Raw genomic sequence first — 24,815 nt, 5'->3', positions numbered from 1 at the left:
GCTCGGTGATGTTGCGTCAACTGGAAGTTGACGTGACCTCACTGGATCTCAGAGGTCATGGAGTCCGGGGGCTCACTTCAGCGCCACTCAGAGGAAGAATTGGCTGAACAAGGCATTTAGAAAAAGCCTTCCCTATAAGTTTTACAGAGATGTGGCCACTATTGCAGAGTAGTGAACTACCCCTTTAATACACTTTCATTGAGCGGGGCAGCGCCCATCTAGTCGGCACCGACCACATGTAAGCAGATCGCATACTTGCAGACACATGACCGTCCACTCCCAGCACAGGCACTGAGAATCCTCTCACCATGCATTGTGGGCCATGTGGGGATTCACACATCTGCAGTCACAAACAGCAACTGCAGACTTGTAGTCTAAGGCCAAACAACCCCCTTAAGGCATTGGGTGCATCTTACAGGTGTAGTGTGCCTCTGCCAGAAATGTTACTCCAGTCCGTTGTAATTTTGAAGAATTTGCCAGGTGAACTTCTCACGTTCCATCCCACCTCAGCTTCGCCTATTTTGATGAAGTTGGCCAAAACCAGCAAAAAAAAATTGCAAAAATGTTGCACAATATCAAGTTGTGCAAAAAAAACATTAGAAAGTGTTTTGCAACCAAAATAATATTTATTTAGAACTCTTTCCAAGGCTTAACTACTGTATTAATGAGCGCTATCCTCAGGCTAAGCCATCTGGTGGCGTCAAACGTGGAGGACCTCCACCAGTCAGCATAACATAGTTACATAGTTACTTAGGTTGAAAAAAGACCTAGGTCCATCTAGTTCAACCTTCCTCCACCAGTTCTACATTTAGTCACTAAGTCATTTATAACCAACAATGTTTTGTGTACTGAGGAAATCATCCAGTCCTTTTTTAAAAGCTGTTATAGTATCTGCCATTACTACCTCTTGTGGTAGTGTATTCCACAGTCTGACCGCTCTAACTGTAAAGAACCCTTTCCTATTTAGCTGTTGGAATCGCTTTTCTTCCACTCGCAGTGAGTGCCCCCTGGTCCTTAGTACTGTCTTTGGAAGAAATAAGTCATGTGCCAGTCCTATATATTGACCACACATGTATTTATACATATAAATGAGATCTCCTCTGAGACGTCTTTTTTCTAAGCTAAACATATCTAACTTTTTCAACCTGTCATCATATGGGAGGCCTTCCATTCCTTGTAATAGTCTAGTTGCCCGCCTTTGAACTGACTCTAACTTCTGAATGTCCTTTTTAAAATGTGGACCCCAAAACTGGATCCCGTATTCCAGATGTGGCCTTACAAGTGATTTATAGAGGGGTAACAATACGTTGGGATCACGGGATCTAATCTCTCTTTTTATACACCCTAAAATCTTGTTTGCTTTAGCAGCTGCTGCTTGACATTGAGTGCTGCTGCTCAGCTTATTTGTAATGAGAATACCCAAGTCCTTCTCCTGTTCTGTAGTCCCGAGTTTACTTCCATTTAATGTATACGCAGCTATAGGATTACTCCGTCCTAGGTGCATTACTTTACATTTATCAACATTAAATCTCATTTGCCAAGTATCTGCCCATTCTGACATCTTATCCAGATCTTTTTGTAATATTGTACTATCCAGGTCAGTTTTTAATATCCTACATAGTTTGGTGTCATCGGCAAAGACTGACACTGTACTATCAATCCCATCCACAAGGTCATTAATAAAGAGAGTAAAAAGAATAGGTCCAAGCACAGATCCCTGCGGCACCCCACTGCTGACTATAGCCCATTTAGAGAATGTACCATTTATGACTACTCTTTGTTTCCTATCTTTTAGCCAATTCCTTACCCAGTTGCATATTGTGTCCCCTAGTCATTGCTTCTGGAGCTTTAGTATAAGGCTATTATGTGGTACAGTATCAAATGCCTTTGCAAAGTCCAAATAAATCACATCAGCTGCATTACCAATATCCAGGTTTGAACTTACCCCCTCATAGAACCCCAACAGGTTGGTTAGACACGACTTATCTTTCATGAATCCATGCTGTTTGTCAGTTATCATATTATTTTCTGCAATATATTTTTGCATGTCATCCCTTAAAATGCCCTCAAAAACTTTGCATACTACTGATGTCAGGCTTACTGGACGGTAGTTGCCTGGATCTACCCTCTTACCTTTCTTAAATCTCGGTACCACATCAGCAATCCTCCAATCCTGAGGCACCAACCCTGTTACAAGTGAGTCTAAAAAGATGAGATACAGCGGTCTGTCGATTACGGAGCTCAATTCCCTCAATATTCGTGGATGAATGCCATCTGGCCCTGGGGATTTGTCAATGTTTAATTTACTCAGACGTAGGCGTACTTCATCTTGTGTTAAATTAATTATATCGGGTGGTGAACTTTGATTTTTCACTTGTTGAATGATCCCTGGTACAGTCAGTTCCTTGGTGAATACAGATGAGAAATACCTATTTAATATCTCAGTCTTTTGTTTGTCCTCTATAACTAACTTGTTATTATATTTTAAGGGGCCGATACTATCCTTTGTTTTCCTTTTGGCATTAATGTATTTATAAAAGATTTTAGGATTTATTTTAATGTCATTGGCGACTTTTGTTTCAGTAGCTAATTTTGCTTGTTTGATTTCTTTTTTACATTTCCTATTGATATCTTTATACTCCTGCAATGCTATTTCTGTATTCTCAGCCTTTAAGATTTTAAATGCCCTTTGTTTTTGTTTTATTATACTTTGTACAGTCTTATTTATCCATAGTGGTTTCTTTTTATTCCTGGACATTTTATTACCAGAGGGTATACGTTTTTTACAGGACTCTAGTAGTATATCCTTAAACTTACCCCATTTATGTTCAGTATCCCCAGTTACCATGACTTTGTCCCAATCTACACATTTAAGCTCTTCCCTTAATTTGTTGAAATCAGCTTTCCTAAAATTCCAGGTTTTAGCATTCCCCCTTTGAAATGTTCTATTGAATATTATGTTGAAGCTTACCATATTATGATCGCTGGTGCCCAAGTGCTCCCGGACCTGTAGATCTGAAATTGTATCCGGTCTATTTGACAGGACCAGATCTAGCAACTTATCTCCCCTGGTCGGTTCATCTACCATCTGAGAGAGGAAATGGTCTTGAATGGTAGATAAGAACTTACAGCTTTTAGCAGAACCAGAAGATTCTATGTCCCGCTGTATGTCTGGATAGTTGAAATCCCCCATAATAAGAACCCGATTATTATTATTAGCTGCCTTTTCAATTTGTTCCAGCATTTCACCCTTTATTTGTTCAGGTATGTTAGGAGGCTTATAGCAAACTCCAATTAGCATTTTTCCATTATTCCCCTCCCCATGTACATTTACCCATACTGACTCTACATTGTTGCTGTTCCCCTCAATGTCATCATACAACACAGGTTTTAGGTTAGATTTAATAAATATACACACCCCACCACCTTTTTGGCCTTTCCTGTCCTTCCTAAATGTACTATAACCCTGTATGTTTGTCACCCAGTCATGGCTTTCATCCAGCCAGGTTTCCGTAATGCCCACCACATCATAATCCATGGTTGACATAAGAGTCTCCAATTCATTCATTTTGTTTGCAAGACTTCTTGCATTTGCCAGTAGACATTTAATCCTATTAACACCTTTATTACACCTAGCCTCCCTACGTTCCTTGCATGTCCCATCCCCCCCTAATCCTTCATTGACCCCTACCGTCTCCCTGTCTCTATCTGCTCTATCTATCCCCTTATTTGCTCCACTACCCTCCCTCCCCCCCCCCCCCCCCCCCCCCCCCCCCCCGATCCTAGTTTAAAAGCTCCTCCATCCGTCTGACCATTTTCTCCCCCAGCACAGCTGCACCTTCCCCATTGAGGTGCAGCCCGTCCCTACCGTAAAGCCTGTAGCCGACTGAGAAGTCGGCCCAGTTCTCCATGAACCCGAACCCTTCCTTCCTGCACCAATTTCTAAGCCACATATTTATCTCCCTAAGCTCCCGCTGTCTTTCTAGTGACGCTCATGGCACCGGTAGTATTTCTGAAAATAACGGAGCTGCTTTTACTGCCGGTGCCTCGTCCCATTCTCTATTGTGTATTTTATATAGACATTGTCTTTAAGGATGTCGATCCTTTATGAAGGCACAGTCTTAAAGTGTACAGCTCTATAAGAGCATAATGACATAGGAAAATTCATTCTAAACATCAAGGACAGCCAATTGATTATTTACAAGTCAGATTCTAGAATATTGGAAAAGACACATGCTTATTAGATGTTTGCATTGCTCACTTGTATTAGTGCTGTTTTTTATGATTTTGTATTGCAGCAACAGTACAAGAACAGCAAAAAATTAGTTCATCCTTTTAATTAAGAATACAAAAAATATGGATGAAATTGGGCTACAATAAGGGGAAAAAGTAATATGGAAACAAAAATTGAAGAGATTTTGTGATTTACCTTACACACTCATAATTTTTACATATTTTCATATATGAATGAGCGCTTTCCATGTACGCATAATTTTATTAATAAATGAGAATCTGTAGGGAGTCTGCCGTACTGAACCTCCTGGCATCATCTTATAGACCAAAAGATTGGATTGTGGGATAGCATTTAGATGGCGCAGCATTTTGCTTGTTCTGTGGTTAGTAGTCCAGTGGGCGGTCTCATGGGTGATTGCCAGCTAGTTCTTTACACACAGTTTTGCAGTGAAGGCTATCAATAAGGCTACAGATAAGACTGCCCATTGGACTCTTAAGGCCCTGTCACACACAGAGATAAATCTGCGGCAGATCTATGGTTGCAGTGAAATTGTGGACAATCAGTGCCAGGTTTGTGGCTGTGTACAAATGGAACAATATGTCCATGATTTCACTGCAACCACAGATCTGCCAAAGATTTATCTCTGTGTGTGACGGGCCCTTAAAGCTTAGAGTGGACAGAGATGTATGCATTATTACTTAATTACAAGTTCTGATATTTTTGAGGGACATAACTGTAGACCAGTCTGCTCTGCTCCTCCTCATTATTCTAGGCTGACCACAGATCAGACACCACTATCAATCATGGCTTGGATTGCTGAGATCTGGTGGCACGATGGGTCAGTGCTGGAGTCCAGTATTCAAATCCCACCAAGGACACCATCTGCAAGGAGTTTGTATGTTCTCCCCGTGTTTGCATGGGTTTCCTCCAGGTTCTCCATTTTTCTCCCACACTCTAAAGACATACTGATAGGGAATATATACTGTATTGTGAGCCCCAATGGTGACCGTATTGGTGATTTATATAAAGCACTACGGAATTAATAGCACTATATAAGTGAATAAATATTATTATCTGGGTTTTTTTGTCCATGTTGAGCTGTTTGTGGCCTTTGCCCGGCAATAGAATCCATTATTTCACTACTTGCCTAGTAGGATTAGCTTTTCAGACATGCGCTGTGTGGCAAGGTAATGACGGCTGTATACCATCAAATGACTTGTTAAAGGGAATCTGTCAGCAAATTTTTGCTACTTCATTTGAGAGCAGTATGATGTAGGCAAGGAGATTCTGAATCCGATAATGTATCACTTAGATTACTGACTGCAGTTGTTCTTACGCAATCTTAATTTTACGTTTAGTCATGTAGCAGAGCTGAGAGAGCTGCCCTCTCCCACACCAGGCTCTCTATAGAGATTGTACATTGACAGTGAGGTGTCAATCACAGAAGGGGGTGTGTCGGACTTCTCTGCTTGTGAGTTTCTAGTCCTGTAATAAGGTTCCTACTGGTTAATGTAATGACTGGTGTATACCTGCAAATAACTTGTTAAAGGGAATCTGTCAGCACGTTTTTGCTACCTCATCTGAGAGCAGTATGATGTAGGTAATGAGATTCTGAATCCAACAATGTATCACTTAGATTACAGATTGCAGTCTTTCTTACACAATCTTAATTTTACGTTTAGTCATGTAGCAGAGCTGAGAGAGCTGCCTCTGCCCACACCAGGCTCTCTATAGAGATTGTACATTGACAGTGAGGTGTCAATCACAGAAGGGGGTGTGTCGTACTTCTCTGCTTGTGAGTTTCTAGTCCTGTAATAAGGTTCCTACTGGTTAATGTAATGACTGGTGTATACCTGCAAATAACTTGTTAAAGGGAATCTGTCAGCACGTTTTTGCTACCTCATCTGAGAGCAGTATGATGTAGGTAATGAGATTCTGAATCCAACAATGTATCACTTAGATTACAGATTGCAGTCTTTCTTACACAATCTTAATTTTACGTTTAGTCATGTAGCAGAGCTGAGAGAGCTGCCTCTGCCCACACCAGGTTCTCTATAGAGATTGTACATTGACAGTGAGGTGTCAATCAGAGAAGGGGGTATGTCGGACTTCTCTGCTTGTGAGTTTCTAGTCATGTAATAAGGTTCCTACTGGTTAAACAAACATAGCAAATAAACAAAAGATTTGACTGTGACAACACAGGCATGCCTGATCTTTGTGTTAACCCGCGCAGCATGGTGGCTTCAGCTTACATAGCAAAAATCTGCAGACATATTCCCTTTAACTTATTATGCATGTGATGAAATGAAGACAAGTCAAATGTTCATAGGATCCAATCCGGAGTTCTCGCATCTCTGCGGATTTGGAGGTGATGACAATGCCCTTGGCGCACAGAAGAGCCTCTTTCCATGGTCTTTTGTAAGTCAACAAGTCCTAAAAATAATTGTGGTGGTCACACGTCTCCTGGACTGGAATGTTCTCGCTCAATGAGAAAGGTTATGTGGCCGTAGAGTGGATTGATAGGAATGCCGGCCGGCTACTGTGTGTGTGCACGGAGCAGCCACATGCATTAATACAAGTTCAATCAAGTGATAATCTGCTCTCGTTAGGATACAGCGCTGGTTACATTATAGAGATACAAGGACACCATCTGTCTGCAATGCGTCTGAGCGCAGCACGTGTACAGCCAGCACGCATTTCTGAAAATTCCTCCACTTCCCGTTGCAAAAATGTCTTTGTTTCTTCCTTTTGCATTCCGGTTCTGCTGATCTTAGACGTTGTGAGTCTTCGGTAGTGACAGTATAATTGACGTCACCTTGTATCTGCACTGAATGGTATTATGTGGAGGGGATTATATTCCGAGGGACACGTGACCTTGACAATGAACTTGCTCAGAGCCGTTCACCTTCCTGCGTGCCAGTCATCCTCCAGCTCTGTGTGCCGCAGGTTGCCACCCTCTGCCCTATAATTAGCCACAAATTCTACCGCTATATTTAACTTCTCTTCCAGTGCTATTTGGCATTTTGTTAACAGTGCAAAATAAACATTATGTTAGGCCGGCTTCTTTTAGTCTAACGAGCCAACAACTACTACCTTGTTAAATAGGTGGTTTTGCCATTTTTCTTTTTTTTTTTTTTTCATTTTTTTAACCTTTTTATTAGTTTTTAATAACAAAAACAGTCAATAATCATATAATACAATACATTATGATTAGGTTTAACTACAAAATTACAGGTAATGTATCTCCTCGAATCCCAACGCCATTTTTCTTTTTAATTGTATTTTATATATTAATTTTTTTTTTTTTTACACGTCCTGTAGAGCTGATCCTTATTTAATGGTTCATGTTTTTCCTGTCCTAAAACTTACCCCCTCCCCCCCCCCAAAAAAAAACCCACCCCAAACAAAGCAAAAAAACAGATGTAAACTGCTTAGAGAGAATCTATCACCAAATTCTATATTATTATAGAAATATTTTTGACCTGATGAGCCTGGTGTACTCATTGTGAAGACCCATGTCAGAACAGCTGCTAATCCTGACATTATGGGAAGCATTTTATAAATCCAGCTGTAGTGTGTGAGCGCTCATGTGAATTAACCCCAAGTGAATTAACCCCTTCATACCCAGCAATTTTTTTTCCCCATTTTTTTTCCCCTTCTTCCATGAGCCATAACTTTTTTTTTATTCCTCAGTCAACATAGCCATATGTGGTCTTGTTTTTAACTGGACAAGTTGTACTTCTGAATGAAACCATTAATTGTCCCCCCAAAAATGGCACTTTTGCCACCATTTTCCAAGAACCAGAATGTTCTCATTTTTCGGGATCTGGGGCTGTGTAATGGCTTTTTTTTTTTTTTTGCATCCTACCTGTATTGGTTCTGAAAAATATGCTGGACCGTATGTCATTTTTTTCCTTTATTTATTTATACAGGTATTTGTCTGCCTAGTATTTATCTATCTATCTTAGCACACCTTTTACACATAAAAAAAACCATTTCAGTGTTATGCATTCCTTTCCAGTTTGTGTCACGCGGCTCACACACGTACACACAAATGGACAAAACGGACCCTGCAAAACCTGCATTTTTTTAAACGGATGTGCGAGGGAGGCCTTAAGTAAACAGCACACAGTGTGATAAGTGACACATTGCTCAATTCAGTGTTTCAACCCTTACATAATGCTGTGCTTATATTACATAGTAAGAAGAGAGTCCCTTTGAGGCTAAGGTCACACTTCCGCTGTTTTGCATCAGTCACAATCCGTCGCCTTGAGGAATTACGGTATCCTGCAAAATATTTTGCAGGAATCCGTTTTTTCACCATAGACTTCTATTAGCGACGGATTGTGACTGATGGCCCTGCGTTGCATCCGCCGCGTGACAGATTAGTCATTTACTGACTGACCGTCAGACGCTGAATGTAGCTTTTTTTTTGTGTGCGGCGGATCGTTTTTATTAACTGTGAGCATGCGCACAGTAAAACACCATGATCGACTGTAAACTCTGTTTCAGTTCCAGCGACCGAAACGATTAGCTGATTGCCCGGTGGCTGGCTTTTGTGAACGATCAGCTGATTGCCCGGTGGCTGGCTTTTGTGAATGGTCAGCTGACTGCCTGGCGGCTGCCTTTTGTGAACGATCAGCTGATCACCCGGCGGCCTGCATTTGTGAACGATGATGGGGCTCCTCTCATATTCCCTGCTTCCCCTGCCCACCGGCGCCTATGATTGGTTGAAGTCAGACGCGCCCCCGTGCTGAGTGACAGCTGTCTCACTGCAACCAATCACGTCAATGAGACACCCTCCATCACTAATCTGTAAGTGAAAGTAAATAAACACCAACACCGAAAAATCCTTTATTTGAAATAAAAGACAAACAAACACCCTCTTTCACCACTTTATTAACCCCAACACAACCCTCCAGGTCCGACGTAATCCACACAAGGTCCCACTATGCTTCCAGCACTGCTACATCTGACACTCACAGGGAGCGGCCATAGAGCACGACCGCTCGCTGTGAGCTCCACGCAGCAACTGAAGTGAGTCGCGCTATCAGCAGTGACGTCACTCAGGTTACTCACAGCCACAGCTGGAGTCCTCTGCCCCTGACAGCAAATCACCGAAGTGACTGAAGTAAGCTGTGTGATTAGCGATGCTGTTACTCAGGTGATTTCCGGTCACAGCTGTAGTTCACCCGTGACCGCAAATCAGGCTGCTACACAGAGACAGAGCCGCACGATGAGAATGAACTCGGGTGAACTTAAACATCACAGCTGCGGGCCCCGCACTACTGCCTGTGTCGTAGCACTGATGTCAGATGTTCACTCGAGTTCATTCTCATCGCGCGGCTCTGTCTTTGTCTGCTGTCAGTGGCCAGTCATGCGCTATGGTGCTGCTGTGACAGAACAGGGATGTATCAGAGCTGAATCGCTGTGGGACCGCACTGTCAAAAATGCATCCAAAATGCATTCAAAACGCATGCGTTTTGGATGCATTTTTTTTGTCAAACGCAGTGTTTACAGTTGTCAAAGTCTGCCAGAGGGTGCATGTTTTTTGTAAAATCAAGAAGTCAGCGTGCGGACATAGCCTAGTTGGATACATTTGAAGCTGTATATCTAGGGAGGAGGCTTAATGTTGACCTTTGCACTTCCCTGATGGAGTTGGGGGACATTCTCCAGCTCTGGGCACCAATAGAGTTTGTTTGGAATGAAGAGAAGGTGGCAAACTTCATGCTAATCAATGAGGTGAAATTATTGTTAAAATGGTGATTGGTTCATATAATGATCAAGAAATATTGGATTTGATGGACGTCAGTTCATTCATCTCATGGGGTCATTATTATGTTGTAGGGTGCAGTATTATTTGGCAGGAACTCTGAGGTCAGGGCTACGGATTGTCCATTGCTTGACCTTTTTAACACTATAGATCTCATTTACAAAGGACCTTTGACATTATATATAGATTTCCCTAATCTTGCCAATATTTGAAATTGGCCTTGATCCTATGAAGGTTGTGTGACTTAGGATTCGCCCCCCTCCTTGTACTCTTTTATGATGGGTTTATTTCTTATACTGCACAACCTTTGTGTGGAGAAACAATCCGCTCTCTATAGCCTGCCATGCTCCGCCAGCTGTTTACCTGCTGTATGTCCCTTGCGGTGTGACCCATGTGTATTCTCTCTGATCTCCGGTGACATCAATAATGTTCTCGCATTACTTGTCATAGCAGCATTACCCAGTCACAGGCAAACAGTTGACGTTTGTTGTTTTGTCATGCTAAGTTTTATCCTGTAGGACAAGTGGGGAGTATCACAGGATTTAGTGCCATGCGGAGTTTTTTAATGAGATGTTATTGTTTGTCATTGAAAGCAAAACTAGACTAATTTATTGCCCACAGGTTGGCATTTCTTAAAAAAGGGCATTTGCCATTAATCTAAAGTTGTTGCCAGTCCGCCCTTTTAAAGGCCGCTTTGCACCTTAGGATATCTATCTTTTCCAGCTAAAATTCTGTCTATTTTCTCATCCATACGATAGAGCGTTTTCTATATAGTAACTTATATGAATGCCCAAAAAGAGGTCAACTGCATCTTCAGAGCATGGATTATTTTCGTGAAGGTTTTCCAAGATTTGTCAAAATATATTGAAGAATAAGAAATTGATTAAGAAAAAATAACAGCAACCTAAACGCACTTTCTCAGTCCCCCACTACTTCTCCAGATCCCACTGGTCTCTGCTTACTTCCTGCAGCAGTTACTTGAAGCATATTATCTATATGACTGGCTGCAGCGGTCACATGAATGTTGTACAGTATTCGGTTGCTGCGGGAGGTGAGGAGAGACTGATGAGGGCCATTGGAATGGTGCAACAGGGGCTTGAAGAGGTGAGTACTCTAGTTAGTGCAGGTTGATGGCTGTTCTGAGGAAGATAGGCATACACTCAGCTTTTTTCCCAATTCTAATGCCCGGGAAGGGGCAGAGCTTAAATCTGACATACAGCGTATGTGCTGGTAGCTGGAAGAGAGATTCTGTCGGGCCCAGCGGAGGATCCACCGATTTCCTCGTGGGCCAGTCCAAGCCTGGGTATGTGATCACAGTAGGAGGTTAGGACGGAGAGACCGGTGAGGGCCACTGAATGGCTGCTTGGTGCAGCAGGGGATTGGAGTACTATAGTGAGTGCAGTGCAGGGTGATGTCTGTGTTGAGAAAGCTAGGCATACGCTCAGATTCTTTTCCCCCCTATTCTGATGGCTGGGAAGGGGCAGAGCTTAACTCGGACATACAGCGTATATTCTGTATGCTGGAAGAGAGATACTGTCAGGGGCCCACCGGAGGATCCTCCTGATGGGCCAGTCCAAGCCTGGGTATGTGATCGCAGTAGGAGGTTAGCAGAGACCGGTGAGGGCTGCTTGGTGCAGCAGGGGATTGAAGAGGGGAGTACTGTAGTGAGTGCAGTGCAGGGTTATGGCTATGTTGAGGAAGATAGGCATACGCTTAGCTTCTTTTCCCCCTATTCTGATGGCTGGGGAGGGGCAATGTTTAAGGCTATGTTCACACACTGCGTTTTTTACCTGCGTTTTGGGTCCGTTTTGGGTCCGTTTTTGCTGCAGAAATTTCTTGAGAAATTCTTGTAACCTTTCTGCAGACATTCCCCAGCAAAACCTATGGCAAAAAAAATTAGCTGTGCACACACTGCGTTTTTTTCTTAAGAAAATTCTTTCAGTAGATTTTCTTAAGAAAAAGAATGAGCATGTCACTTCTTTTCTGCAGCTAACTGCGTTTTTTGCCATAGATAATTGGCACAATAACGCAGGGAGCAACCACCGGTAAAAATGGACCTAAAACGGACCTAAAACGGACCTAAAACGCAGGTGCGTTTTTGGTGCGTTTTTTAACACAGGTGCACTCTTAAGAAATTTCTTAAGAAATTTCTTAAGAAAAATCATTTTTCTAGTGTGAACATAGCCTTAATCGGACATACAGTGTACTGTATATGCTGCGTGTTGGAGGAGAGACAGTCAAAGTCAGAGGCTCACAGGAGGATCCACTAATTATGTGATCGCTGTAGGAGATTAGGAGAGACAAGCGAGGGCCCCTGGAATGGCTGTTTTGGTTTGGCAGGTGATTAAAAAGGGGAATACTGTATACATAACTTTATAATTCCATCCATTTTATGTTGGATTCATGAATACCGCTGAACATTTTGCTGAAGGTCTGTTTGATGCGTCTGGTCTTTTGAGAGCCACATAATGTTGTCAGTTGTAAGCAATTACTACCAGAACGGCTAATTTCTCCCTCTACCACTGTGCATGTAGAGGCAGCGGGAGGCTCCGGTGCTTCCATACTGATGATGCCATCCCGCTGTCATTAGCTGATCATCTTCACTCTGGTTTTTGAAGTGTGTTACAGAAGACTCTTCTCAATAGCCGGCATGACCCTACCGGTGGGTATTCCTCTAGCCCATCAGGATAGCTGCTAACCACAGTTGGGGAAAATGACAAAGTGTTATCTGAATGCATTTTGCATTTTTAAGTGGAATAAAAATAGTATAATACTTGTCTGGCGGACTGGAAAACAACTTTGATTAGTCAATTACGTATTGGAGGATTCCATTAAGGATTTCATGTAAAGAGTCGCAGAGCTGTGCACCTTGCTAGGGAAGGCATAATATCGGTGCTGACGGCCATGGACCATGGCTATATATCGCCGATAGAAGTATGCGGTGGACTATTAAAGCAGTAAAGCTGGAGCACACAGACGCAGCTTCTCCGCAATACAGCAGATCAGATACTTCATACCTATGGCTGTGTTCACACAGTTCTTTTGATGTTCAAAAACGATCACTTCTGGAATTTAAAAACGTATTTTGTTTTTTAGTTTTTACTGGAAATGGTTTTAAAGAGTTTGGAACGCCTTTTCTCCTGAAGCGCGGTTTTGTTTTGTTTTTGCTCAGCCTTTTGATTTGATAGTACCTATTTTGGAGACGTTTCTTCAGGATCTGCTTCATTAAAGTGATGTGCGCTGTTTTTTTTTTTTTTTTTTTCGTTTTTTTTTCAGCAAGAAAAAAACAAAACTCAAACTTCATAGATGGAATTTGCAAAGAAATGAGTAGGAAGAGTTTTTTTCCAAGTGTTTTTAACTCCTTCCCGACATGGCAATTTCCGCTTCTGCACTTTTTCCTTCCCTTATTCCAAGAGCCGTAACTTTTTATTTTGCGTTGCTTATAATTTTTTGGATTTTTATAATCGATATGGCAATATGAGGACTTGTTTAATTGCAGGACGAGTTGTTCTTTATAATGAGATCGTTCATTTTACCATGCAGTATATTGGAAAAAAGGAACAAAAATTTCAAACGCACTAAATTTACTACAAAAGTACTGTATACCGGTCATTCCACACTTGTTTTAGGGTTTTGTTTTTACAAAGTTCAATTATGTGGTAAAAATGACTTGGAAATAGCTGGTCAAAAATATTCCAACCTGCATATTATTTTTTTTTTTTTTTTAAGTTGTGGAAACATTTGTTTATATCTTTTAAAAACAATAAAATAATAATGGTCTCCATTTTCCAAGACCCCTAATGTTTTTTGATCAAAAGAACCGTGTGAGGGCTTGTTTTTGCGTAGTGAGCTGTTGTTTTTATTTCACAATTTTGGGGTACATATGTTTTGATCCCTTCTTATTGCGTTTTTTTGAGGTTTTGCAGAGACTGAAAAAACTCAACTTTTTTAATTTTTTCTCTCATTAGGACGTTAACCAGTCAGGTTACTTAATTTTATATTTTAATATCAGACTTTTATCGACATGGAGATACCACATATGTGCATTTTTAATACCTTTTTTTTTTTCTTTATTTTTAATGGAAGAAAAGAGGGGGAGTCAAGTATGTGTGTGTATATATGTATATATATATGTATGTGTATATATATATATATATATATATATATATATATATATATATATATATATATATATATATATATATATATATATATATATATATATATATATATAATATTTTTTTTTTCTTTTAATTCTGTATTTTGTGGTCTCTTTAGGAGACTTGAATCTATAGTTGTCCAATCAATTGTACTTTCTACAATAATATTGTATATGGTGCTACATATAGTGTTGCAATATATATAAGAATTTGTTGTTTCCTATGAACACCAGCCACAGTCTGGTCTTCGTAGGAAACACCTTCATAACTGGCAGATCCCTGGATGACATGGCAACCCATCAGAAACTTAAATGACGGGCGCTTGGAACCGTGTATCCTCGGGTCGTGTGCTGTAAATGCCACTGTCAAAGATTGACAGCAACATTTAACAGAATATCAATTGAGCTCTATGTCTACTAGAGACAGATGATGACTGAACAGCACTGCCATCATCTGCTGGGAAAAATGCTGGCTCCGCTCCTGATCAAACAGGGGACCTATTTATATGGCGAGTAAGTCTTATGTTGAGATGGAGTTAAAGCCATTTTTTAAGAAGAATTTTTAGAGTGAATTGCTAATATATATCCTCTCCAAGTCCATGTGAACATAGCCTTCTGGCTAGTATATGGTATGTAGGCCCCAGGATGCTGTTTGTGGCCTTTATCTTTGATAAGCTGTGTGGGAGCAATGCAACCCAGCCCAAACCAGTGTATTTTGTGTATGTTAATGCCAGTCAAGCACTATATCTATCATAGTTACATAGGTTGAAAAAAAGACCTAGACCCAACTAGTTCAACCTTCCTCCACCAATTATACATTATATCATAAAATCATTTATAACCAATAATGTGTGTACTGAGGAAATCACCCAGCCCTTTATTAAAAGCTGTTATAGTATCTGCCATTAGTACCTCTGGCGGTAGGGCATTCCACAGTCTGATGCTGAAACTGACATTGATTTTCTTTTGTCCCATCCCCTGTCCAATCCGGAGATATGGACCTCTGTTTCATTAATATAAATTGTCTGCTTTTCCAAGTGGGCTTGGCTTAAGATGCCAAGAGAAGAGTTGAAGACTAATAATGAGTGAGTGTGCTCAGCAGTGCGCATTACTCGATAGAGCATCGGGGTGCTCGTGTACTTGTGGAGCTCGGCCGAGTATCGCGAGTGCTCGGATATTTTTTTCCGTGAAACGACCACAACGCACAGGCTTGCTTCACTGCATGATGGATGCAGGCACCCTAGGGAAAGCTAGTCGCTGTCTCTAAATGGCTTTCCCAGGGGATAACAGTTTTCTCAAACGTAGTGTGACAAAAAAAAAGACGACTCATCCCTATCGCCAGAAATGCTCTGTTTATGGCTGGCTGTATGTTGGCGAAGACCCGAACAGGCCACTCATTGACTTTCCATAATGCTCGTTACTTGCGTCAAGCTCGTCCGAGCGTCTGACCAGCTCGAATCAAGTAACAAGCATTTGAGTGCTCGCCCATCACTATTGAAGACCATTCACATTTGGCCAACAAGACAAGTTTTACATACAGAGAAAAGCGGGCTATATCTCAGGAACGGAGAGACGCAGAAACAAAAGAAAAACAATGTCAAATTCAGAAGAACAGTGTCATTCATACCAGGTAGAATATAAATATATGGCCTCTAAGTTTGGACTGACCCCTATCAGCTCTCTCCTATGTCCGTCACTCTTGTGTGCCTTCTATTGTTCTAGTAATGCCCTTCTGCTTCCTGTGCCTCCAGATAGCAATACCCACATAACAGACCACATCGGTATGCATGCTCCTTCTTTTATCTCTTCCTTTACTGTGAATGAGCAGTTTATTAATAGTCTTTTATTGAGATCTTTAAAGCTCTCAAGATGGAAAAAATGGCTGGAAATCTGCATCGCCATCCAAGTCCTCCAAAACAGAATGGAAAGGCATTTGTATTACTGGGATGTTTCTTTACACTTTTACATATATACCGGTAATTTGCATTTACTATTAATTGTTTTTCCCAAACTCTCAGACCGCTATGATAATTGTGGTAATATGATTTTACATAGATGAATGACCGGTCAGTGCATTAATATACACATCTGGCGTGCGTACCTCTCCGCGGCTTTCCTCTCTCATCACCCTCCTGAATTCTCAGGGCTAATACTGAAGAGATGATTGAGGTTTCTCGTTAGCCAGGAGGCTTCAGCATGCACAGCCAGAATCAAATAGCAATTTTCCATGGCTGTAGGTATCTTATGACTGTCATGGTTATAAATCCCAATGAGTGACAACTCATTTTGACACCAGCCGAAAGGTATAATAGCCGTAGTCACATGTAGAAAAGAAGATATGCCTTATACCAGCACTGAGATTTATCTTTACTTTGATTAATGCGGGAAGGGAAAATTCCTGATATTGTACACTTCCAGCTATGTGTATTTATAGATGGAGAGAGATGGGTATGGAGAGATTGAGCGATATCTATACAGATAGAAAAGTAAAGAAAGCTGAATAGAAAGCTATAGAGCCAGAGCCACAACTTTTATCATCAGTTCCTGAAGTTCCCTATTATTAGATAATGATTCATTCAGATACACCATGACTCCCCCGTTTTTCCTACCAAGTTCATAGAGTTTTTAAAAGTACAGGTGTTGCTCACTTCTACATTGAGAAGTGAGTGGTGCCAATTAGTCTATGGATACCTGTTGGAGCAAGTGCGACATTATCAGATTCAATTCACAAAAAAACCCTTGCTAAGCACCAGTTCCACACTGAGAGTGGGCTAACGTCATTTTGTGTTCCCGCATAGGCCACCGCATAGTGCCCTGAAGCTGACTTCTTATGGATTATCATATCTTGTATAGTGGTAGCCTGTTTTCCAGCTCTAGAGTGAGTCGGTAAGTCTCTCTTCTATAGAGTGTAAACTCTTGTGGTCAGCGGGGTCCTCTCACTCTCTCTCCTGTAGAGTGTAAGTTCTTTGGTCAGTGGGATCTTCTCTCCTGTAGAGTGTACACTCTTATGTTTAGTGGGGTCCTCTCTCCTGTAGAGTGTAAGCCCTTATGCTCAGTGGGATCCTCTCTCTTGTAGAGTGTAAGGCCTTATGGTCAGTGGAGTCCTCTCTCTCTCCTGTAGAGTGTAAGGTCTTATGCTTAGTAGGGTCCTCTCTCTCTCCTGTAGAGTATAAGCTCTTATTCTCAGTGGGATCCTCTCTCCTGTAAAGTGCAAGCTCTTATGGTCAGTGGAGTTCTCTCACTCTCCTGTAGAGTGTAAGCTCTTATGGTCAGTCGGGTCCTCTCTCTGTCCTGTAGAGTGTAAACTCTTATTGTCAGTGGGGATGCTCACTCTCCTGTAGAGTGTAAGGTCTTATGGTCAGTAGGGTCCTCCCTCTCTCCTGTAGAGTGAAAATTCTTATGGTCAGTGGAGCCTCTCACTCTCCTGTAGAGTGTAAGGTCTTATGGTCAGTGGAGTCCTTTTTCTCTCCTATAGAGTGTAAGCCCTTATGGTCAGTGGGGTCCTCTCTCTTCTGTAGAGTGTAAGCCTTTATGGTCAGTGGGGTCTTCTCGCTCTCTCTCTTGTAGAGTGTAAGCTCTTTGGTCAGTGGGATCTTCTCTCCTGTAGAGTGTACACTCTTATGGTTAGTGGGGTCCTCTCTCCTGTAGAGTGTAAGCCCTTATGGTCAGTGAGGTCCTCTGTCTCTCTTCTGTAGAGTGTAAGCCCTTATGGTCAGTGGAGTCTTCTCGCTGACTCTCCTATAGAGTGTAAGCTCTTATGCTCAGTGGGATCCTCTCTCTTGTAGAGTGTAAGGCCTTATGGTCAGTGGAGTCCTCTCGCTGTCTCTCCAGTAGAGTGTAAGCCCTTATGCTCAGTGCGATCCTTTCTCCTGTAGAGTGTAAGCTCTTATGCTCAGTGGGATCCTCTCTCCTGTAGAGTGTAAGGTCTTATGGTCAGTGGAGTCCTCTCTCTCTTTCTCTCGCCTGTAGAGTGTAAGGTCTTATGGTCAGCGAAGTCCTCTCTCTCTCTCCTGTAGAGTGTAAGGCCTTATGGTCAGTGGGATCCTCTCTCCTGTAGAGTGTAAGCTTTTATGGTCAGTGGAGTCCTTTCTTGCTCTCTCGCTCTTTTGGTCAGCGGGGTCCTCTATCTCACTTGTAAATATAAGCTAGTCTGCTCAGCTGAATTCTCTGTCTCCTGTCCCCCATGTGTAAATTATAAGGTTTCCAGTATGAAGATTCACACAAACGTTTTCGTCCCAAGTCGCATGTTCTTTTAGACATTTTGGCTAATTAGAATTTGAAAAGCGCCGCTCATCTTTACTTACAATCATGCATGTGTCCCAGCAGGTATCTGAAGATGTGATGTCAGCAGCACCTCTCATCTCCGTATGTAGAAGTGAACGATGCTGTATAACCTTGAAAAGCACCACTCCAGCGTTTTTTGTTTGTTTGTTTTTATGGCACCTCTTGAGTGGTGTTTTGGGTTTTTTTTCTTTTTTTGTTTGACATACACATCCGGAAATGTTGTTTTAACCCTAGTGAGAGCCATTCAGAGACTGTGGGTAACTTACCTTGGGGTGCCTGCACACATCATGCAGTAAAACGAGTCTGTGCTTTGCGGTCGTTGTTTTACAGATAAAACATCCGAGCACCCGCGGATACTCCTCTGGGCATCACGAGTACCCAAACACCCTGATGTTAAATCGAGTGCCGAGTACGCTTGCTCAACATGACTTGTGATGTAACCTCTGACTTCCGGCCAGTCAGACGTTATCGGTGTAAAATGGTGCTGCGGGACTGGAGCGACATCTGTAAAAGATGAAGCTGCTGGAAGATGAGTGTATGACAAGGAGCAGGGGCCTTAGGTTTAAAGCATCATTCCAGCTTTAGGTCCCCATGAACACTGTAATCATTTGATGTGTGTGGAGGCATACCAAATTGAAGAGTTCTGAATATGTAAGCCTGATCTTAATTTGCTCATTAACGAACTAACAGAACGTGCCCCGGTGTTTAAAGGGCATCTGTCAGCAGGGTTTTGCTTTTTAACCTGAGAACACCATGATGTAGGGTCAGAGAGCTTTTTAAATCCTTAAAGAATCAAATTTGATAAAGTTTACATAAGGCAAAGCCCAATTATTGTAAATTCAGTGGCACCATCCATGCCTTTGCCTCCACATAACCTTCACCCCGTTTGTCTGCAGCCTAACAGAAACCATTTCACATGCTGAGTACGCCATCATATTTAATGAAGAGTCCACACCACAAAACACTGCAAATTGAGATCCTGGTTTTGTTTTAATGGTGCGCTCTCACCAGCACGAGTCTCGCACCGCATCACCTGGCACGGCCGCACACTATCCGGACAGGAGCGTCTCAGCTGCATAGAAATACATGCACTACATACATGCCGACCCACTCCTATCAGGACAGAAGCTGGCCGCGCCGAGTGATGAAATCTGATACTCGTGCGAATCATACGGCTCGTGTGAGCGCACCCTTGTCCCGAGTCATGTGGCAAGGCTCGTTAATGGGTCGATATTGACTTTTAGAATTGCTACGTCCAACAGGGGGCGCTAGAGTTCTAGCCCTCTTCCTCTCTGAAGAGGCAATTTGCATAAGAGGCCATCTTGTAAGTTCTAGAGTTGGATGGTGACAGCATCTGTACAGCACCATAGAATATGTCGGCGCTATATCAGTTACAGAAAATCAAAGGCGTGTAGTGCTCCTGCAGATCCAGTTTGTATATGGCACTCCGCAATCTGGTATTGTATGGCATTTTGAGACCAGTAACAGTATCTCTAAATCCTTGAGGTGTCACCGTATTAGAAGGGTGGCAATATATATATATATATATATATATATATATATATATATATATACATAAATAAAATTAATAATAATAATAATTTTATAATTTTATTCATTTATATAGCGCTATTAATTCCACAGCGCTTTACATACATTGGCAACATATATATATATATATATATATACACTGTTGTAGCAGTAGTTTTGCGCTTTTGGACATCTTTTATTTTTGCTCTTTGTTCTTTCTGTACCTCAATAATTTATGCCAAAAACATCTCCAGAAGGAAAATCTTAATTTGCGGAGTGTACCTAACTATGTTCGTCTCCGGCTCAGTCTCCCGAGGGATGAAGTGACACAGCAGTCCGGCTCATGACGCCTTTTCTGATATATTTTCCTTGAAACAGTCCTAATTAACAGTTTCTCTTGATGTGTGTGTACAATTAGCCCATTGCCATTCCTGCATCACAGACATAGGCGGGAGGGGGGGGATCGTTCTTCCTAGTGCTTCGTACCCCTAGAAAAGAATGCAGGGCTGACAATGTTATTTTTTCCAGTACACAAAAGAAGGGAAAAAAATTCGGGGTAACTTGATCTTGGTTGGACACTGCTTGCATGCTGTTAACGGTTTCCATCTGCCGGCTATTCTAGTAACTCTGAGCATTTTCTTTTCTTTCCCCTCTCTGTTATCTGTCTTCTCTCCGCCACTCTTCTACTTCTCTTCCTCCCATTATTTTTCTATTTTCCTATCATCCCTCCTGCCTCCTATATCTGTACCCCTCATTCTCTACATCCGCAGCTCCACTGAGAAAAGCAAAGTTTGTGGAGAGCCCCAGAATTCCAGAATCTGAATTGGGATCCCCAACTCTTGGCTCATCCCAGAAACTGGACGCTGATGCATACCTATTGGGTAAGTGAGATCCCATCCAAGTGGATTTCCAATGATAATGAACAATTTTTAGTTTAATATAAATTTACCACACTCGCAGATTTTTGGCCATGGAAATACTTTGCCGTGGATCTAAAATCTACAGCAGGGGTCAATTTAGCATATAGATATGTTATACACGGAGTGAATATAATTTTGCTCCATCTCATCCACTCTGCTGGTATTTTAATATGCTGCGAATACTAATACACAGACAGATAATCTGTAGCGTGTTTGGCACATGGGAACCCTTAGAAAAAGAAATGCCACGTACTATGGGCTACTGATCAGACTATTACATGTTACCACTGATCTTAATCTTGCATGGCGCTGAACTGTCAGAGCATCTGTATTAAAAGTATGTGCACATGACATCTTTACCGGCATATTGTGCCTGGGGAAAAAAAACCCGCTAAAAAAGCCATAAAGAAGTAACATTTACACTTTAATATAAAAACCACTTGCTGCGTATATGTTTAGTCTTTAGCGTCTTTTAACTGCTCCAGGCTTCTAAAATCGTGAAACGTTAAAAAGAAATGTCTGGTTTGTTATTGTGTACATTTAGGCTATGTGCCCACGATATATCCCGTAGGTATGTCCGCAGGTTCCCGCCGCTGATCCCCGGAATCTGCAGCTATCCATTGCTGCGGGATTCCAGCGAAATATCTGCGGTAAACCTGCGGACATTCATGTAACTTACCTGCGGAAGTCCCAGCCTCTATCTCCATAGTGGAGGGGCGGGATTTCCGCAGGAATAAAAGTGATATGCAGTTTGTGCGGCTGCAGGACATATTCATATTCCGCAGCCGCACTTACCGCAGCATGGACACAGCACTCCCCATGTCCCATAGGATAACATGGGGAGTGTCTGTACTTGCTAAAACTTGCGGATTTATCTAGAAAATCCAGATAAGTCCGCAGGTTTTCCGCGGCAAAATCCGTGGGTACATAGTCCCGTGGGCAAATACCCTTAGGCGGCCTTTGCACACTACGACATCGCAGGTGCGATGTCGGTGGGGTCATGTCGAAAGTGACGCACTTCCTGCGTCGCTCTCGACATCGTAGTGTGTAAATCCTATATGATACGATTAACGAGTGCAAAATCGTCGTAATCGTATCATCGGTGTAGCGTCGGCGAATTCCATAATTACGCTGACGCGACGGTCCGATGTTGTTCCTTGCTCCAGCGGCAGCACACATCGCTGTGTGTGAAGTCACAGGAGCGAGGAACATCTCCTTACCTGCGTCACCGCGGCTCCCGTCGGCTATGCAGAAGGAAGGAGGTGGGCGGGATGTTTACATCCCGCTCATCTCCGCTCTTCCGCTCCTAGTGGCCGCCTGCCGTGTGACGCCGCATGACCCGCCCCCTTAATAAGGAGGCGGTTCGCCGGCCAGAGCGACGTCGCAGGTGAGTGCATGTGAAGCTGGCGTAGCGATAATGTTCGCTACGGCAGCTATCACAATGATATCGCAGCTGCGACGGGGGCGGGGACTATCGCGCTCGGCATCGCAGCATCGGCTTGCGATGTCGCAGCGTGCAAAGTACCTCTTAGAGTCGTAGTGTATAGCAGATGTGATTCCCGCCAATGGGACCTGCAACTTTCTCCAGATCAGACCCCGACGGGTGCCGCCAATATCCAGTAAATGGTAATGCGAGAATATCAACCACCTCTCCACTAACAGTGGCACGAGATGGTGGCCTTACCTCTAGGTACATGCAGGACCCATTGGTCGAACTCACATCTACTATGCATTGATGGCATGTCATGAATGTACATTATGGGAATAGCCCCTTTTAATGCCAAGAATAGCACAGTCTGCATATTTTTTGTTACCAAAATACCCGTTCATTGCTGGAATCTAATAAACTCAAATGTACCAAAATCTACACACGGCAGATGTAATGGCTCAATTATGGGATTAGAAAACCAAACTGAAGCCTTAGATGTTCATTACAGTTTACATTTACAAGCATTTCAGGTAATAAAGGAACGGGGCAATATATGTGTGCAGTAAATCAGTAGTGTCTTCTTCCTCATCATTCCTGTCCTTTCTACCTCCATCATCCTCTATCCGTCACTCCCTATATATTCGGAGCACGCACTTCAGACTACACACTAGATCGTTTTCCACCATGAAGGGTAATGATGCCACAAGAGAGCGGCCAGATGAATATTAGGGTCAGAGGTTGGACAGTAGACGAGAGAACATCACATTCTTCTCTTTATAACTTTTATACGCCTCGAAAGGGCAAGAGAGAAAAGGCAATAAAATATTCTGTGTTTATGTGACGTGTTGCCTTACGATTGATGGCTACAAACTGCATTAAAGCAAAAGCAGAATCCCTGCAGATACATGGTGTATTGCCACAGCCCATTCGTTACAAGGCATAGTGCTTGGTAACAGGATTTTTTGTACATACAGTATATATATATATATATATATATATATAATTTTGGCACCCTTCATATTGTTCCAGAAAATGAAGTGTGTCTCCCAGAAGATTATTGCAATTCTACATATTTTGTCATACACATGTTTATTGCCTTTGTGTGTAATGGAACAACTAAAGAAAAAAACAGGGAAAAAAAAGGCAAAGTGGACATATCACACACAAACTCAAACATAGGCCGGAAACAATTGTTGTCACCTACCCAAAATTGCGGGTAAACAACTTTATTTAGAGCATGTGATGCTCGTGGAAACTCACCTGTGGCAAGTAACAGGTGTGGGTGGGCAATATGAAAATCACACCTAAAACCAGATAAAAAGGGGAGAAGTTGACTCAATCTTTGCATTGTGCGTCTGTGTGTGTTCTGCATTCAGTCAGTCCGATGCACGCTTTTAATGGCCACCAATCCGCTATAAACACGTAGTCTGGCACTTGTTTACTGGTCTGTTAGACCAACAAAACAGTGACAGGGACAGATCAGTCACTGATACAATTTTTCTGTCTCTGAATACAGTACATGTTGCCAGCAGCACATCCCCTTTGCTGTGAAAACCTATAATTTTTATGCATGCCTAAAAATTATTCCATCAAATGAATGAGCATTTTAGCTGTTCAACAGGTGATTGCCACTTGTTTACTTGGGTGAGTACGGGTGTTGCTATCAACATTTGCATTTGGTTTGGCTAAAGCACCCCATACACATTAGATCCTAGTCATCTGAATTGCACGAGGGGGCTCCTGGCTCTCTCCTGACAGATAATGCCCAGGGAAGCAAAGGTCCAGGAGTTTGCCAGACTCTTCTGTTCTCCAGGAAATAGGTTGCCGCCAGAGCTGTCTGTCAGCCATTTTTCCCATCTCTGTTTGAAACCCATGAATGCTCGACAGTAGCTGCTGGCAGTTTCCCAAGGTGCGGGCACCTTTTAATAATCATTTGTTTCGCTATGTGGAAACCCAGCCTTAAAGAGAATTTGTCAGCAGGTTTTTGCTATATAATCTGAAGATGGCATGATCTAGGGGTTTAAACACTGAATTCAGGGATGTATCACTTATTAGCCTGTGTGCTGCTATTTCCCCACAATGAAGGTTTTATCACCAGGTGATTATCACTGCCCAGACTACAGTGCTCGCCAGGAGTTGTCTGACCACGCCCCCTCCTCTGATCAGCATTTCACTGTCATTGTGGGCAGGGTTCGCTTTCTGACCTCAGACTGCATCTCTGATTGTGTCAAAATTGCTGCACCAAGTGATACATTGTTAGAATCAGGGTCTCTTTTCCTACATTATGCTACTCTTAGATGAGGTCGCAAAAACATGTTGGCACTTACCCTTTAAGAGGCACTTTTGACCTGGTAACAGTTTTTTTATTTTATTTGCTAAAATCCACCATAAGGATCTAGAGGTATGAACCTTTTTATTTCTTTTTATTGCTTTTACTAAGGGGTGATGTTCATGGAATAATAATGGAGCCTATAGACGCTCCCCCA

General features: G+C 42.3%; 1 protein-coding gene across 5 annotated transcripts in view; it reads left to right on the top strand.

Annotated features, from left to right (window-relative positions):
* Positions 1-24,815, top strand: part of TANC2 (tetratricopeptide repeat, ankyrin repeat and coiled-coil containing 2) — a 615,727-nt gene that overhangs the window by 513,335 nt on the left and 77,577 nt on the right. For 4 of the 5 annotated variants that reach the window (XM_075350280.1, XM_075350278.1, XM_075350279.1 and 1 more), the window contains one exon: positions 20,751-20,861. The exons of the other annotated variant lie outside the window; for it this stretch is intronic. In XM_075350280.1, the coding sequence (XP_075206395.1) occupies positions 20,751-20,861 (111 nt within the window). The remainder of the gene's footprint in view (positions 1-20,750; positions 20,862-24,815) is intronic. 5 annotated transcript variants of the gene reach the window in all.

The sequence above is a fragment of the Anomaloglossus baeobatrachus genome, chromosome 5, assembly GCF_048569485.1.
Source record: "Anomaloglossus baeobatrachus isolate aAnoBae1 chromosome 5, aAnoBae1.hap1, whole genome shotgun sequence".
Lineage (NCBI taxonomy): Eukaryota > Metazoa > Chordata > Amphibia > Anura > Aromobatidae > Anomaloglossus > Anomaloglossus baeobatrachus.
Note: the sequence above shows the minus strand (reverse complement) of the source record. Positions and strands in the feature narration are given on the sequence as shown.